This window comes from Dermacentor andersoni, chromosome 2 (assembly GCF_023375885.2).
Source record: "Dermacentor andersoni chromosome 2, qqDerAnde1_hic_scaffold, whole genome shotgun sequence".
Taxonomy (NCBI): domain Eukaryota; kingdom Metazoa; phylum Arthropoda; class Arachnida; order Ixodida; family Ixodidae; genus Dermacentor; species Dermacentor andersoni.
This window is the reverse complement of record NC_092815.1, coordinates 240,381,092-240,398,368: the sequence shown is the minus strand read 5'-3', so window position 1 is coordinate 240,398,368 and position 17,277 is coordinate 240,381,092. Positions and strand designations below refer to the sequence as shown.

Below are 17,277 nucleotides of genomic sequence, written 5' to 3'. Positions count from 1 at the left end.
AAGGAAGTAACAACATGTTGTTGCACTGCAATGTCTGCTGGGCCCCCGGGTACAGTGTTAGTGTACCTCACGTAACTAAATGGTTATGTGAGGGAAGTTCACAAGACATATTTGACACATCCCTAGGATATTGATGTCCTGGCAGTGGACATCCATAGGACAACCATAGCACATCATCGTTGCGACAGGGGAGGTACAGCATTTTACAAAAGGGACACAAGCTCATGGTCTATGTAATCTGGAACTAAATCGTCACTATACAGGCCTTACAGAGTATGGGGACAAGCACAAGAGCCGGTAGGGGGCTGAACATCGATATATGGAATAGTTTTTCATACAAATTCAAAGGCAGCATTAATTGTTGTGGTAATGGGCAATGGAAACAAATGAACTAGCATACAAGAATGAAGAGCATACAAGAATGAGCGATTGCAGCGCCCCTGCTCCTTTCGGCATTGCCAGCGTCAGTTGCCCCTATGCATCGCTGCCTCCGCGCGCTGCACTGCCTCTTTCTAGTTCATTGTAATCCGGGTCGCGGCGCAAAAGAGGGAGTTGTTCAACGCACTGTTCGTTTTGAGAAGCGAAAACGAAGCCAGAATTCGCTTTCTGCCGTCTCTTCAAACGCATTTCACACCTCCAGCTGCTCTGCTTTCTCCTCGAGCAACGCCAACGCAACAACAGAAGCTCCCATTGCAAGAGCTACTTCCTCGAATTAGACTATGGATTGGATCCGAACGTGCCATTCTGTAGCCGCAGCCACCGTTTGGATTCAATCCAATTTATCAGACACGCCATGTGAAGCCGGTCTGGCAGTGAGCACATCACTGCTCGAACTGCACACCTTTTGTCGCGTTCTGCGCCTAGTAAACGACGTTCTCGCTTTCAACATGATTGAAAAGAGCATGTGGTCATTTTGACGTCACCATTTTGACGTCACCTAGGCCTCGTTGGCGCGGCCTAGGCAAATCGCACATGGCAAAACTGAAAGCGCGCCCTGAACAACGATCTCCCATCGCGCCCCTGGCTGGCAAGAGGAAATAGTGTAAGCGCTAACTTTTGGTAGCACTGTACTAAATTATTCAGGTGCTGAACCCTTTAATTGTATGATATGATTGCAATTGCAATATTTTAAACATATCAAGAGACCAGTCACAGGATTAGCTTGCCAGTACGAGTGCTCCAAGTTATAGAACTTCTGAACTTGCTGTAGTGTCCTTAGATGATGATGAGCTAGCTTGACAAGAATATAACTTTCTTTCAAGAATAAACTTGTTACACTGAGTGACTTGAAGCCTTCTGTCATGATTTGAAGGGGAAATCACGCTAACCACTTGCTTTTCACCATGCGTCATACTGGTGACCTTTGCATAGGTATGGCACTTTGCTACTAGTATGTCTGCTGTGAGTGACTATCTGTGCTATGCAACCTCTTCTATGACATTCGACATCAGAAGGAGGCATCGACACAGAGAAATGCTAAAACTACAGATTAGATTGCACACCCTAAAGTACCCAGGTGGACACTAAGAACTCTGTTTGCTTGCATTTAATTAGTCTATTTCTACTATATACTACCATCGGCAAATCACACCCGGTGAATAGCAGCACCAAACAATACCACAGTTCAATGCATCACTGATGGCCCATTTGAATAAAACTGTGGTGCTACGTGTGGCTTGATGCACACAGGCTGTACGGCAACCATGCATGTACCTATGCATGCATTGCTGTCACAGCTCAGGCACACACTGCTCAATGTTCTCTGTTCATTTAGCACACAGGTGTACCATCCCTGAAGAATGTCGCTGATGGCACAGTGTGGCAGCACAAAATGCTCAGCGTGAGAAGTTCCAGCACATCAGGGCACACTAGTCCTGTATGTAGTTTTCTGGCTGATTGGTGCTTTTGGGCGTATACTGGTGTCTATGCCATATGGTCGCAAGTGGTAAACAAGGTACTCCATAACGTACATCATGTTGGGGCTGACGTAATGGAATGAGATGGCTGTGTCACTGCAGCAGTCCATACCCTGCAAAAGAATGGACATGATCAGAATAGGCTAAACTGATGTCCTTAAGGGATCAAGGTGGAGGGCAGCATTCTGGGACCTGTCCTTTTTTTAGTCCATATAAATGACATTGTTCCATCAATAGATATGTCAGAAGTAAATGTAAGACTTTTGTAGATGATTTCATACTTATTGAAGCCATTCTTACCAAGAAAAACCAGCAATGCCTGCAATATAACCGGCATGCTGTTTTCAAGTGGCGTAAAGATTGGTCTTAAAATGATACAGTGATAAATCCATGTTCATAAGAAACATCCTCTTAATGATACGTATTCATTTACCAATTGTCCTTTGACAGAGGTCGATGAATACAAATGTTGAGGTGTTCCAATTACAAATCACCCAGCATGGTCAAGTCATATTAAAAAACCTACTCATGTGCCTCTAATAAGGTCAGTTTATTGCTGCACAAACTAAAAACAGCGCCATCAAATATAGAACTGTTGGCCTACATTCCTCTAATAAAACCAGAATTAGAATATGCAACGTTTGGGACCCACATCTAAAAAAGTACATTAGAAAACTTGAGATGATGTAACAAAAGTTCACTGATGATTATGATATTCCCTAATGCTAAATTTGAGTGCAGCTATATACGTGTTTTCCTTTCACGTACCAGTATTTTGTGTTATGGTTAAATAGGTACACGGTTTATAGTCCAAAGAGAACTCTGTGAATAGCGTAGCTGGCCCGTACATCCTGTCTCGTGCGGCACATTGCAAACGAAGCGAAGAGTGACGCGACTGCCTCGCTAATCGTGAGATCACGAGAGGCAGCGCGTCTGTGACGCGTGGGCGCAATTCACAGCAGCTGCCACAGTCAACCCCCGCTCATGCAGCGCTTTGTTTCAATACAGGCCACGCGCGCTAACCTGGCGCCTCATCCTAGCCATCGTCGCCGCACAGCCCGTCTTGCGCGGCACTACGCTTGACGAGGGCAGCCCTTTGTCGCGGGGAAGTCGCGCCACCAGGGACAGCGGCGACAACACCCAAGCGAGCGTCACATCGAGCCTTAATTACTCGGAGCTGCTCGCCATCGCCCCTTGCAAGAGCAGTGATCGCCGTCACACACGCTGGTGCCACGGACCGACTTCAGCAGCTGACGCCGCGGACGAGCGTAGCCTTCCCAACCTGGTGCCACCCTAGACCCCCTCGGAAGCACAAGTGAAATGGCCACGCGGCTTCGGATGCCGTGGTTGCCGGCAACTCAGCGCATGCGCAGGACGTTTTTCCCTGCGCTCTTATTCTGCTTTCTGCCTCATCGTTTCACTGTAGCCTCCTCCTCCGCTTTCCTCCTAGTGTCGTCTTCGCTCGAGAGCGAAGAAAGGTCTTGCGCGGGTGAGAGGTAACTTTTTTTCACCACCCGCTACGCTCCGCGTCCACTCTTTCATCCTTCACTCGGTTATGCCGCCGACGCCGAGGCACGCCGACGCTCAACGCAGGAGGAGTTGCGCTCTAAAAAGCTGTTCGATTTATCTTCAACGCAATCACCAAAGGAGTGACTCACCAACAGTGCTCATGGCCACTAACAACACCACCATTTCGCAATACTAAAGAGCAATTACTGGGCCGCAGTTTAATGATTTGTTTCATTTCCATCAATTTATTATTAGTCCTGAAACTTATTTGAGACCCTGAATTTGCAGACAAACTAGACTTAGACATGCTCAAACCCTTGAACATTACTTCGCGTGCACTAATCTTTTTATGGAATCCTTTTTTCCTCGGACCATCAATGAATGGAACGCATTACCACCTGAACCATTCTGTGAAAAAGGTTAGTGCTGACTTTGAAAATTATGTACCTTTTTATTCATGAACATATCCTACAAACTATGATGGTTGCAAATACCACACTGCATATGAATGTACTCAACTAGTTATGCTATGATGTGTTGCACTGATTTTTACCTATGTACATACCGGGTGTTCCTGCAAAGATTTTAAGGAATTTTTACATATTGTCTGTGGCAGATACGATTTAGACCTTGAGCTGGTCCCCTCGAAGAGGTGGACATTACTCGCCGAGAAATCAAGATGCATAATCGACTAATTAACAAAAAATCACGAATTATACTTGGCTTCATTAATTTACGGTATATATTGCAAGTTGCGAATACTAGTCAGTGAGTTTTCAAGCCATATCCAGTCAGAGTGAACACGAAGGATGAAACTGGTTTCGAGATATGTTCAGTAAAACGTGAGGTAAAAATGCACTGTTACTACACTTACTTTTTAAAGAAAATGTCATTTTATGCAACGAAGCGCCAAGATAACTGGGACGCCCATGTATTTGCTCGCAAACTTCGGCAATTATCTCGAAACTGGTGTGATTCTGAAAATGCGTTCAAATTGGATATGCCTTGCGAACTCACCGGCTACAATTCGTAAATTGCAATATGTGCTATGAAGTAATTAATTAAAAAGTTAATTAGTGATTTTCTTTTATTTAGCCAAGTATGTCTTCAGATTTTTGGTGCTAGTAATGTTCGCCTGTTTGAGAAGTCGAGTTCGTGGATTAGAATTGTGCTATCAGTTGCAGGTGATTTTTAAAAATTGGTTAACATTTTTGCAGCAACACTCGGTATACTTACTATAGTGTGCTTGCAGCCGAACCGCACTTTCACTATTTCAATATTTTTTGAAATTATCTTGTCAATTACCTTTATCATTCCCCTGCATGGCCCTCGGATTTCAGTATGTTCTCATCTTTAAGAATCCCACTATCAAAACAAGCTACAATGTGTCTAAATGAGCCTATGCTTCTTGAGTAAAACTGGCACATTTCTGTAAGCACTGTGTAAACATAACTTTGCTATATGTTTTTTCTGTACCTTATTCTGTACCAGTCCGCCCAAGATAATCAACAGTAGTTGAACAAGGTATATTTTAACAACGGTTTGACAACAACAGTTTGACAACGTAACAGTGTAACAACGGTTCGACAAAGTGACTTCTGTCAGGCTTGACAAAGTCCTTTGTAAAGCGTCATCTTCTAAGACATCTGTTGTTTGACAACCCTTTGATCATTTCAGAACTCTTACATCTCCCTGTGAACATGCGTCGTGTACGAATTTTATCCACACGATGGCTGTATGAAGCAAATATTGAGACTGTAACATTGTGTTATAGCAGAAAATAAAGCTATTATGTAGGGATTAATGCAAACTATATAAATTCTTAACGCAAACTCAAGGTAAACATGCAGATCCATAAGCCCATTAATGAGAGAGGCTCAACACGGGATGTTCCATTGGCGATTTGTTAGGCAGCATTCCACAAGGCGAAAAACAACGGCTGCAAGCAAGGCCAAGGCGGAAAAGCAGAAGATATACCGCTCGGTATGGTAGCGCTTGCACTTTTTTCACGGCAATACACCAACGAGGACCATCAGAGAGGCGTTGCTCACCAAGCGCCGTCTCGTGCAGACTCCTCAAATCGAAATTATTCACGAATTTCGGCGGTACAGTAGGCACTATCCGACTACGCATGCACGCTAGCTCTGAGGAGACGACAAAGGGCCGCCTACGACCACCCGCTGCGCCGCGCGCACAGCTCGGCACGAACCTCCTTGATGGGGTAGTAGGCGTACGACCAGAGCCAGAAGTCCTTGGGCATCTGCCCGGGTATCAGGTGGCTCTCGGGCACCAGCGGGAAGAAGCGGCCCCTGCCGGCCGCGTCCCGCGAGTCGCCCGCGGCCACGCCGAGCCGCTGCAGGCAGCGGCCCATCTCGACGTCCTCGGCGCCGCCGGCGTCGGCGCGGCAGCCGTCCTGCGGCCGCCGGCGGGCGAGGCGCCGCACGGCCTCGCGGCTCAGCACGTAGCCCGCGCCGCCGCTCATGTAGCCCTGCGCCACGTACGGCTTGAAGCGGCAGCCGTAGTACACGGCCTCCGAGGCGTTCTTGTCGCGCAGGAAGTAGCGCAGGTTCTCCACCACCACGTACGTGTCGTCGTCCGCCTTGAGGAACCAGTCGTGGTCGCGCAGGTGGTGCAGCGCCACGTAGTCGAACGCCGCCTTGGTCTTGGCCCACAGGTGGTTCCGCGACTCGGTCACGTTCAGCGCCACGGCGGGCAGCTGCGAGTCCGACTGCGAGCTCATGAAGAGCAGCGTGTTGCAGCGGCGGCCCCAGGTGGCTTTGACGTGGCGCGCCTTCTTGGCGTGGTTGCGCGGCTGCGTCATCACCCAGCACAGCACGCGCACCTGACGGCGCAGGTTCCGCGCCACGCGGTCCTCGTCTGCGGGGTCGCGCGGCTTCGCGGTCAACGCTACGATGGCAACGCACGTGCTGCAACACTTGGCACTTACGCATCCGAGCAATAATACGCAGAACACAAAGTTGGTGTCGGGCAAGTTACCTACAATGACAAAGTTACAAGCCTTGCCTAATGCACCTAAGTATTACAAGTTTCCCAATAAAACGATGTAACATGCATCAAAGGTAACCTTTCCGGGGGAAAATGAATTAATTAATCTAAAATATCCACCATAGCGTGACCAACCCCTGTGGAACTCGATTGCGGGCCTTACTCACTGAAATATACTAAGCGAATTATATAACAACATATAATACAAACTGGCCCTCATTACAAACCTTTTTCTTCCAATGACGAAGACAGCCAAAATACACTTCCAGCCGACAGAAATTCGGGGAGCGTGCGCCTAAAACTTATAAGTCAATAATTTCTTTGCATCTATATACGCTTCCTTTTCCGCATGAGACCAAATGTCGCGAAAATGACTTTTAGGTTCCAGCCCAAGTTGTTCATTCGTGCGCTGTTTATCTTCTCCTGCAGCTTCTGTATCTGCTCAGCTACTCTGCTTATAAATAGCAGGGTTATTAACCGACGTCAAAATTTAGAAAAAGAAATCTGAATTTTCTGGAAAGTACTTTCGAATAATCAACCCTTTAAGTCTATGTACCTAACAATCTCTGCTGCAATCCCAACGCAACGTGCAAATATGAAACTAAATTGCTTATATGGTGGATGAACAGTAACGTCTGTTTGTAAGCTGCCCGAATGACTATATCGAACTTCAACCACGCCAATATAATGGACAGGCAATATCTCTCTAAAATAAATGTCCATCTTATTCCAGGAGTCACCCTCAATGTTTGAGCACGTGCAAGGTTAGCGCATCTAAAGCGCGCAGGGGTGACAATTCCTCCGGAATCGCTCACCAGTTGTCCAAACTACAGGCCACGACGGCACATGTCGCAGTTCCCCAACCATACGAGTAGTATCGGTACTGGAATTTGCTTAAGCATTCTCCAACGATCTAGCACAAAATTATTGTCAAATTACCAGATTAATAGTATTTAGCGCAAAGAAACGCACGACACGAGAGAAGACACGCAGGGCACAGGGGTACTAACAACTGATGCTACTAACAATGAGGTTTCTTGCCGCTAAATACTATTAACGTGAAATACCAACTAGCCCACCAGTCTGTTTTGTTGAATTACCAGAGTCTTAAGGGTAGCTGCAGCATGACCTCAGACTTATCTATCCGAATTTGCCTTATTTTGGTAAGCGCGTTAGAAATTGTTTATCACATTCTGTTGGAATGTCCAGGTTACAGAGGCGAAAGGACAGGTTATTTTAGAAGAATGAAGCCTATTACCCAAGAGGCATCCAGGTCTAGGAAGAATACTATAGGTACTATGCCTTCTCCTTCAAAGCAAGGTCAAGCTTCAAATTTCTTTTTTTTTCATTCCTACAAGATACCGGCTTCATTTACAAGCTCTATAGCCTACTTACATCAATACCGTCACCTCTGTCAAACCTGTATATACCACGATTATATATGTTATTGCCATTTAAAGCGAAAACATTATATGTATCTCTTCCCTACTTTGATGATGTTCGTCATGTTCTGGACCATGTTTGTGCGACCATGAAGGCGACCTTGAGATGTGCCTAGAAACGAATGTCGTTGATATATATATATATATATATATATATATATATATATATATATATGTGTGTGTGTGTGTGTGTGTGTGTGTGTGTGTGTGTGTGTGTGTGTGTGTGTGTGTGTGTGTGTGTGTGTGTGTGTGTGTGTGTGTGTGTGTGTGTGTGTGTGTGTGTGTGTGTGTGTGTGTGTGTGTGTGTGTGTGTGTGTGTGTGTGTGTGTGTGTGTTTGTGTGGGCGCGCGCGCGCGCGCTTCGCCTTTACCGATTCTCACGGCGCGTGGCCCAATTAAAATGTTAGCTCTTTTCCTCGCCTCCCTCTTCTAGCGCAGTTCCCGATCGCCCTCCTTGTGCACAGAGCACCATGCGGACGCTCGATACGCGGCGCGGTAGAATTCTCCACATTTGGCGAAAGAGCTTTCCCTCCGCCTCGACCCGGGTGTCATCGTCTACAGCACACGGCAAGAGCGACTGACCGCTGTGGTGGAACTCGTCGTCCGGCCCGTGCCCGGCGAGCGGCACGTCGGGCGCCGGCGGTTCCTCGTCCTCCCAGTGGTCGGCGTGCGGGCCGGTGGCCGACAAGAGCGACGCGGAGCCGGGCCGCCTGCGGGCCAGCAGCCACGGCGCCACGCCCGGGTGGTCGAGGGAGATGACGCTCAGCAGCAGGTAGGCGCAGCCGAAGCCGAACGTGATGCCCGTGCCCAATGGGAGCAGGAAGCCGCGCGGCGCCGGGAGCCAGGCGCCGCCTGACAAGCCGGCGACCGACGCACCCGGTGCTCGGCCGGCCTCCATGTGCCTGCTGCGCGACATTTGTACAACATTTCGTCTGACCCTCAATAAACTGGCGCGGAGAGAGAGAGAGAAAAAAAATAAATAGGTGTAACGTCGATTAGGAAAGCGTGAGGAAGCATTTGAAAAGACACGCGAGCTTTAAATCTAGGCTTTGACGAAAACTCGTCTGCTCGGGGACGATCAAGGCTGATTGCGGACAAGGCTCCCGCGTGGGAGCCGAACCATCCTTTGTTCCTTCTTCTCAAACTTCTATTTATGTGGTCAGTGTCTATTATAAGATGCCAAATTCGAGCTTCTGCGCAGAAGAGTTGCTTGTTAAACAACACGGCAAGGGACATCGAGCTTAAATTCTTCTCGAGCATCTTGCGTACAGGCCCTTGCGCAGTGGCCCATATGGCACTATCAAAAGCGGTTGCCGAGATGCTGCGTATACAACAGATCCACTCAAGGTATACAGATGGCGGTACACCTAAGCACATCTGTAGGCTCCAAGCGACCAGTAGAGGTAAAGCCGCCTTTCAGTTAACCTCGGAAGGCTTCCTTCATGTACAGCTATACCGAGACGGACTCGCACTTTCCCTCAAAAAGACGCGTCAGAATTCAGTGCAACGTACAGCTACACAAGCGATATCCGCTTTGGTATACTCTGGGGCCTCTGAGCGTTAATCTTTTATATGCGGCACACACAAGAAAGAGAACATGATGCCTGTTGCATCTGCACTACTTGTTCCCTGGCGCTTTTATTTCATTAAGTGTATGTAAGGAGATGTTGCCGCCTCGTAGATGCGCTGGCTACTCATCGGCGCTGAGGTCCGATAAAAAGATAAACATCCTGAGACAGAGACGTAGTCAGGCGGGGGCGAGGGGGTGGGGGGGGGGGGGGGCACAGGAGACGCACTCAATATTTTTTTTAACAATATCGCGCCCGGTTACATCATGTGCGTCAATCGCACATGACGAACAGAGCGGTCTCTAACATGGGTCTGTATGATTATGAGAGAAGCATTATCTTAATTACTGATTCCATTTTTCTAAGGTATGCACATTGTATTTCGATGCTTCCTACCTTTAACCCAAGTCATCGCGAGATGGACCGCAAGACGCAGCGAGTATGCGTTAACTTTCCTGAAAAACTTGACGTTAAGAGTCAGTGCGTTGTCACCAGTGTTCATGCCATGCCAGACACACAAAAATAATTCGTGGAGAAGTCATTTGCGATGACTAAGCATGCGAATAACCGAAACGCGCCGCGTATTAGGCATGTGCTGAAGCCGGGCTCTTCTCTCACGCTTCCCTCTGGACTCGCCGCGTCATCTAGTGGCGCCGCCGCGAAGTCCAGCCATAACCAGTGACATACACCCAGTGAGCCAAGTTTTCATCAAAAAGGTTTATCGAAGAGCTCCACATACTATGTGATGCATACCTAGTGGTACATACGCATATGAGCATAAATGCCGTTTTCTTAAATGAGAGGAAGGAAGGAAGGAAAAAGTGGAGAAGGAAGGCAGGGAGGTTAACCAGTTTTGCCTAACCGGTTTGCTACCCTACACATGGGAGGGGGATGGGGGGGATGAAAGATGGGGAGAAGAGATAGAGGGCACATAACACGGCACACACATCGTTGGTTACAGTCTGTCACTCTTGTGTGGTACGTGACATCACTGTCACAGTCGCTTGTCCAAGCCCGTATCCTTCATAAACCGAAGTAGTCCCTTCGTCGCCTTCAGCTGCGATGTCTTCAGTCGGCGATATGTGAAAATGGTTGCAACTGACAATGGTCTACTGTCAAGGTGCGCTAGAACGGACGCCATGGACTGTCTCTGAACATTATATTCAGGACAGTCGCACAGAATGTGTTCCAGCGTCTCCTCGCAAAGACAGGCATTGCAGAGAGCGTTGTCGGCCATTCCAATGCGAAACGAGTAAGATTTCGTGAAGGCCACCCCTAGCCATAAGCGATAAAGCAGGGTGGCCTCACTTCGGCGGAGTCCGGTTGGCATACAGAGATGCATCAAGGAGGGCAGGTCGTGTTGATGATCGCTGCGGTTGGTCTGGCTGCTTGGTGTGCACCATAGAGAGAGCGTGATCTCCTGTGCAAGCACTTGAAGTCTGCTGGCTGCGTCGGAACGTGAAAGTGGTATGGCCTCTTCCTGTGTGTCTTCAAGAGCTGTCCGAGCGGCTTTATCGGCGTCTTCATTTCCGATGACGCCGCAGTGACTTGGCAGCCACTGAAACGTCACGCGATGTCCTTTCTCATGTGATGTATGAAGTAGGCATCTAATATCGAATACGAGCTGTTCAGATGGCCCGCGACGCAGAGCTGATAGTACAGATTGTAGGGCTGCCTTTGAGTCGCTGAAAATTGACCATTGTCGAGGTGGTTCCCGATTGACAAAACAAAGTGCAGCTCGAAGAGCAGCTAGTTCCGCAGATGTAGATGTCGTTGGGTGGTCAGTCCTAAAGCTGATGGTAATACCTCTTTCTGGGACGACTGCAGCACCGGACGAACACTGGATGTTTGTGGAACCGTCAGTATAAATATGTGCACTGTCTGCGTACCTCTCGTGCAGAAGAAGCAGAGACAGTTGTTTCAGCACAGGCGACGACAGCTCAGACTTTTTCCCGATTCCTGGCACGTTGAGATGGACTGTGGGGCTGACAAGGCACCAAGGGGGCATCGATGGTTTAGATGCAGCGGTGAAGCCCGAGGGAAGTTTGTCGTTGTACTTGACAATAGTTTTTGAGAATGATGCTTGGTGCCTGTCTGAAGGTAGTGTTGCAAGGTGGTGATAGGGGGCCAGTGCCAAATGTCTGATATGCGTTCTCAGGGTTTCCACCGTGATGTGAGTCTGCATTGGATGGTCCCGAGCAATCGCAATAGTTGCCTCAGTTGACGTGCATCTCGGCAAACCAAGACAAACTCTGAGTGCTTGAGCTTGCGCTGCTTGCAGAACACGAATATTTGTCTTGCAGGTGTTGTTCAGTACAGGTAGACTGTATCTTAAAAAACCGAGAAAGAGAGCTCTGTAGAGTCTCAGCATTGCGTCTACTGACATCCCCCACGTCTTTCCTGTCAGGTATTTAAACAACTGGGAGGTTGCTGTTAGGCGTCGTTTCATGTAAGCCACGTGCGGGCTCCAACAGAGGTCTCGGTCGATAATTACGCCTAGAAATCTGTAGGTTCTGACATAGGAAATGGTCCGCCCGTTGATTGAGATGACATAAGGCGTCATTGGTTTGCGAGTAAACGCCACTAGGGCGCATTTTTCTGGCGATATGCTGAGACCTTGTTCACACAAGTAGCTCGCTGTCAAAGTAGCCGCTCTCTGACGCCGTGCACGTATCTCAGGACGTGTGACTGCCGAAGTCCAGAGACAGATGTCGTCTGCGTATACTGAAATTTTGGTGGTAGTTGGCAAGTGTTCAGCAAGCCCAATAAGAGCGAGGTTGAATAGCGTCGGGCTGAGAGCACCGCCTTGAGGAACGCCCTTGCTGGTATAGCGTCGCGTAGTTGGGCCATCGTCAGTTAATACATAGAATGATCTTGCAGATAGGTAACTTGCAATCCATAAAAATACTCGGCCACCTAGGCCAACCGTCACAAGAGCGTCGAGAATAGCCTCATGCAATACGTTATCGTATGCCCCTTTCACATCTAAGAATAAAGCTGCAGATAAACGTTTACGGGACCTTTCGTGCTGGACATATGAAACGAGATCAACTACATTGTCGATGGAAGAGCGGTCACGTCGGAAACCAGCCATGGAACTCGGATAAATCTTGTAGTGTTCAAGGTACCATTCCAGGCGGCCAAGGATCATCCGTTCCATTATCTTTCCTACACAGCTGGCCAACGCTATCGGGCGGTAATAGCTGAGCTCTAGTGGGGATTTGCCCTGCTTCAATATTGGCACCAGGCGGCTCACTTTCCATTCGTCAGGAACATTTCCCTCCTGCCATGAGGTGTTGTAGAGACTCAATAGTGCTGTCCGTGCGGATTCTCCGAGATAGCACAAGGCTCGGTATGATATACCATCTGGACCCGGAGATGATGAGCGCCTGCAGAGAGCTAGTGCCGCCTCGAGCTCCTCCATTGTAAAAGGAAGGTCCATGCGGCAATCTCGGGAATGGGGGACATCATCTCGGGCTGGAGGATCTGGGCGTGTCGCTTGGTCTGCCATTCGCACACAAAAGTCTTCTGCGACATCGATGTCTTGCCGCCCTTGGAAAAGCGCGAGTGCCTTGAATGGAAAACGCTGTTCCGGAAGGCAACGCAGACCTTGCACCGTTTTCCAAATGTGAGACAGCGGCTTGCGGGGGTCGAGTGTTTGGCAAAACGTTGCCCAACGTTCCGACGCTAATCTATTCATTCGACGCTGAATCTTCTTTTGTATCCTCCTGGCTGCCCTAAGGTCATGGATTGATCTTGTACGCCGATATCGACGTTCCGCCCGGCGACGAAGTGCGCGAAGTCGCTCTAATTCTATGTCGAAGTCGTTTCGCGTGTGAGAGATCGTCAGTATGCGAGTGGCGTTCCGCATCGTATTTTTAATTGTTTGTTCTAACCCAGAGGGCAGGCCCTCGCTGCAGGCATCTTCCATATCAGATTTGAAGTTGGCCCATTGAATCGTCCGAATGGTATTCCGTGGGCCAGATCTAGACATCAAGCCTTTGATGTTCAGATAGGTGGGAATGTGATCACTCCCATGGGTCTCAATATCTGGAAACCACTTCACATATCTGGCGAGAGAGTTGGAGACAAAAGCAAGGTCGAGGCAGCTGCCGTATGTCACGCCTCGAAGAAAGGTGGGGCTACCATCGTTCAAGAGAGTAAGGCCATAGTTGTAGGCGATGCTTGATAATCTTCGTCCTCTTGCATTTGTCTTTGTACTTCCCCATGCTGGATGGTGTGCATTGAAATCTCCTATGATGACCCATGGAGCGGGGCAAACACTCAAGATATCCGCTAATCTTTTAGTGTCGAAATTGTTGGAAGGCGATATATACACGCCTATGAGAGTAAACAACAGTTTGTTCTTTTTAACTGTGACGCATATATACTGATTGTCGTCGTGGGGCGCAATCGGTTGCAAAACATAGGTGAGTTCCCGACGAACAAAAATGATGATTTTGCTGCATGCACTATTTGTTGATGGCATGAAACATTCGTACCCTGACAGTCTGATTGGTTTCGACAAGTTGGGCTCACAAATGACGATGAGTGGAAACACATTGGTGTACACATACTGACGGAAATCTGAAATTCGTGATTTTAGCCCTCTGGCGTTCCACTGCATGACGGACGCTGCCTTGACTTCTTTTCGGAAGGATGGGGTATGGGTAGCCATCTTTCTAGTTGAGGGATTCAAGCACTGGGCTTAAGGCGTCCAGCACTTTAAGTGCGCTTCGAGCAGACGGTGTCCCCATCTCAACTAAAATCGTTCGGATGGCCTCCATGAGGGAACGTAGCACCGAGATGACTTGATCTGTTTTAGGTGAATCATCAATGGCCGGAGAAGGCTCCGGTGGCGCCGTGACCTTCTGAGGTTCCTTAGCAAGGGAGCGGCTCGGTAGCGTAGGCCATTCCTCTAAAGAAAGAGTCTTATCTGATGCCCTCGTGGAAGTGGTGGGCCCTATCGCGTCGCGACTAAGTGGTACCGTAGTGGAGCGGGTGCTATCGCTTCGCTCATGCGCCTTCTTTGAAGACTTACGACGGTGCCGACGTCGACGCCGACGCCGGACTACTTCGGCTGCCTCCCTGTGGGCCGAATTGTCTCTGGCCATTTGCTTCAGAACCGCGCGCTCCCTCTTGATGCGGGGGCAGTCTTTCGACGAGGCTGCGTGAGGGCCGCTACAGTTGGCGCACTTCAGAACTGTGGCACCGCAGGTCACTTCTGCATGAGGTTCAGCGCAACGGGGACACAGAAGCGAGTTCGGACACACGCCCTTTACGTGTCCTAGCCTGAAGCACTGATGGCATTGAAGCGGCTTCTGGATGAATGGTCGAACTGGATGTCGAAAATGTCCGACTTTAACGTGGGAGGGTATGCAATCCCCCTTGAAGATTACTTTTACGCAGCGCGTATTCCCAAGACGGCGCACTTGCGTAATGATCGTGCCCTCGTTTGCCGGCTTGATGAGGCTAGGTAAATCTTCATTGGGAATGGCAATGTCAATGTCGTAAATTACACCGGCTATCGATGTGTCGTCGATCGGGATGAAGGGGCGCATTTTGATTCCGCCAAGCTCCGTGATTTCTTGAAGTGTTCCAAGCGCACTCGCGTTGTACACGTCTATGGCGAGTATATTCTTGCGTGGGTTTATTCTGATGTCTTTAATTTGATCCGGCACCGCACGTTCCAGAAAAATGGATAGGGCTTGCCTGTTCAGCAACCGTAGGTTGCTTGACGGTTCTTCCGGCATAAAGATGATGACGTGTGGCCAGCGCGCAGGCCTTGACTTCATAGTCGTAGTGCTCGCAGGAGGTGACGGCGCTGTGTTGGCGATCTTTCTCTTCGCCCTCTTACTCCGGACGGGTATGAAGTCGTCGTCGGATGAGTCGTCTTCCGACATAGAGTACAGCTCGGTGTCCTCGGTGTCGCTGGGGGAGCCAACTCGCTTCCTTGCGGTTGACAGCCGTGATGACTTCTGGCCAGGAGGGCCTGTGGCATGCTCCGCGTCCATGGTCGCAAGACGGGGAGGTAAGGCACCCCGAAAGGCAAAGAGTTCACCAAAAATGCAGAGAGCACCGAAACAAGCGTTCTGTCAAGAAGACACTTCGTCGTCTTCAGTGATTAGAAAAATTCCGAATTACTTAAGGTGCCAAAACACTTAAGAATGAACACCTGTGTTTCTCAAGTGTTTTTTTTTTACCATGTGTCTTGTTTCCTTCACTCATCCTCAATTCCGCTAATTAAAAAAAAAACATGATGGAATACCAAGTCCCCAAAAAGCGTCACTCCTACGTGTCACGGAACCAGCCACATTTTTAGACTACACTGACTTCAGCATCAGCCCATATTTTCGTAGTTCACCAGGAAACAAGCTGGCCTGACAATGCCAAGAATGTTATTCGGATTAAAATATAATAAAGCGCATGTCTACGAAATCATTCACTTCACGCGAAAGGGGCAAGCAGAACTGGTACTCGTTTCGCCTGAAGCGCGCAAGCTATAGGCGCCGCCATGACCACCAGGGCCACGGCATAGTTTCTCTTTCACGCTGATACCGGAGGTCGGGGGCATTCATACAATGCCGCTTTTAGCCTCCGACTGAACCTTTCGTGTAGCAAGGCTGTTGCGTTTCGAAAACAAACAAAACGTTACAGTCCAGCGCGCGACACAGGAATATCTTTGTCACCCGAAACAGCGGCTTTGGTGTGCACAAAGGAACCCTGTGTTATTTTGCACTGTTTTTCATGACGCGCACGCTTCATATGAAACTAGACTGCCTCTCAATGACGGTAAGCGCAATCTCCCGCTGGCCGAAATTCGGCGCCTCCAACGCACCGTCGGCGCACCGTCGAACTATATATGTATGTACACCCTCGAGGAGCGCCGGGCCACGGATCACATGGCTGACAGCACCGCTAGCTGCTGCTAGCTCGCACCTGCGGCGGCAAACAATGCGTCAGAGGAGTCGACAGCCGATCCGTGCCTTTTCTCGCTGCCTCGAAAAGCGATGGCACAACGGGACTCCCGCCTCTCGACCACGGCCGTCACTCGCCCCCCGAGCGACGGCACAATGCTGGCAACGGCGCAATTTCCAGCTCCACCCCGTCAGTTCGTGCGGTGCAACCCAGGATGCGGGCCCGCTTACTGCACGTACGCTACTGCAAGCAGCTTCCGTCACCTTGCACTGCATGCGTTTGTAATGCGAACACCATATAAGATTGGACGTTCGAGAGCGTGAGACGAGTGTGCCTGCGCTCTGGCTAGGCATAGCCAAGCAGGCTCATTTGTGCCCTGGTCATTTGTACCCTGGTCACACGGTGCATTTTTGATCCCGATCGCACTGCGGGGATCGGGATCAATTGCGACAGAAAGTGCCCCACGCGTGAACCGGGATTGCGCAGCATTTTATTTATTTTATTTTCTGTTTATTTTCATTTCTGCCTTTGTTTATTTCGTTTTTCAAACTATTTTCACGTGTGAAAAACGAATTTTCAGAGAAGCAGCCAAGTGCGCTCACTGCCTTTGGTATACTAAACAAATTGAGTAATGAGAAAGGCCCTATGTGAGTCTAGTACACTAACTTCTTTTCTCTCTGGGATATGGACAGCCGAAGTGTAGGCAGAGGATACGACGTCCTGTTCACATGAGCATGCCTTGTGCCATGCTTTGTTGTTTTTTTAATCATCCGCCACACACCCTTCTTAAGCTATATGCACCAACTAGCCCAACATCGTAGCCTGATAAACTTCACTTCTTCTACGGTGTGTCCTTTCCAATCTTATCTACCCGGTACTCAAGTTCAGAATTACGCGCTGCTGATTGCTGCTTCGGCAA

General features: G+C 49.0%; 1 protein-coding gene across 10 annotated transcripts in view; it reads right to left on the bottom strand.

Moving 5' to 3' along the window:
* Positions 1 to 1,531: 1,531 nt before the first annotated feature.
* LOC126539898 (glycoprotein-N-acetylgalactosamine 3-beta-galactosyltransferase 1-like) overlaps positions 1,532 to 17,277 on the bottom strand; it is a 166,537-nt gene continuing 150,791 nt past the window's right edge. For 9 of the 10 annotated variants that reach the window (XM_055075691.1, XM_055075689.1, XM_055075692.1 and 6 more), the window contains 3 exons: positions 8,455 to 8,777; positions 5,635 to 6,302; positions 1,532 to 2,029 (listed from right to left, as the gene is read on the bottom strand). In XM_055075691.1, the coding sequence (XP_054931666.1) occupies positions 1,859 to 2,029; positions 5,635 to 6,302; positions 8,455 to 8,770 (1,155 nt within the window). In that variant the 5' untranslated portion in view covers positions 8,771 to 8,777 and the 3' untranslated portion in view covers positions 1,532 to 1,858. The remainder of the gene's footprint in view (positions 2,030 to 5,634; positions 6,303 to 8,454; positions 8,778 to 17,277) is intronic. The other variant, XM_055075695.1, reaches the window with a different exon arrangement.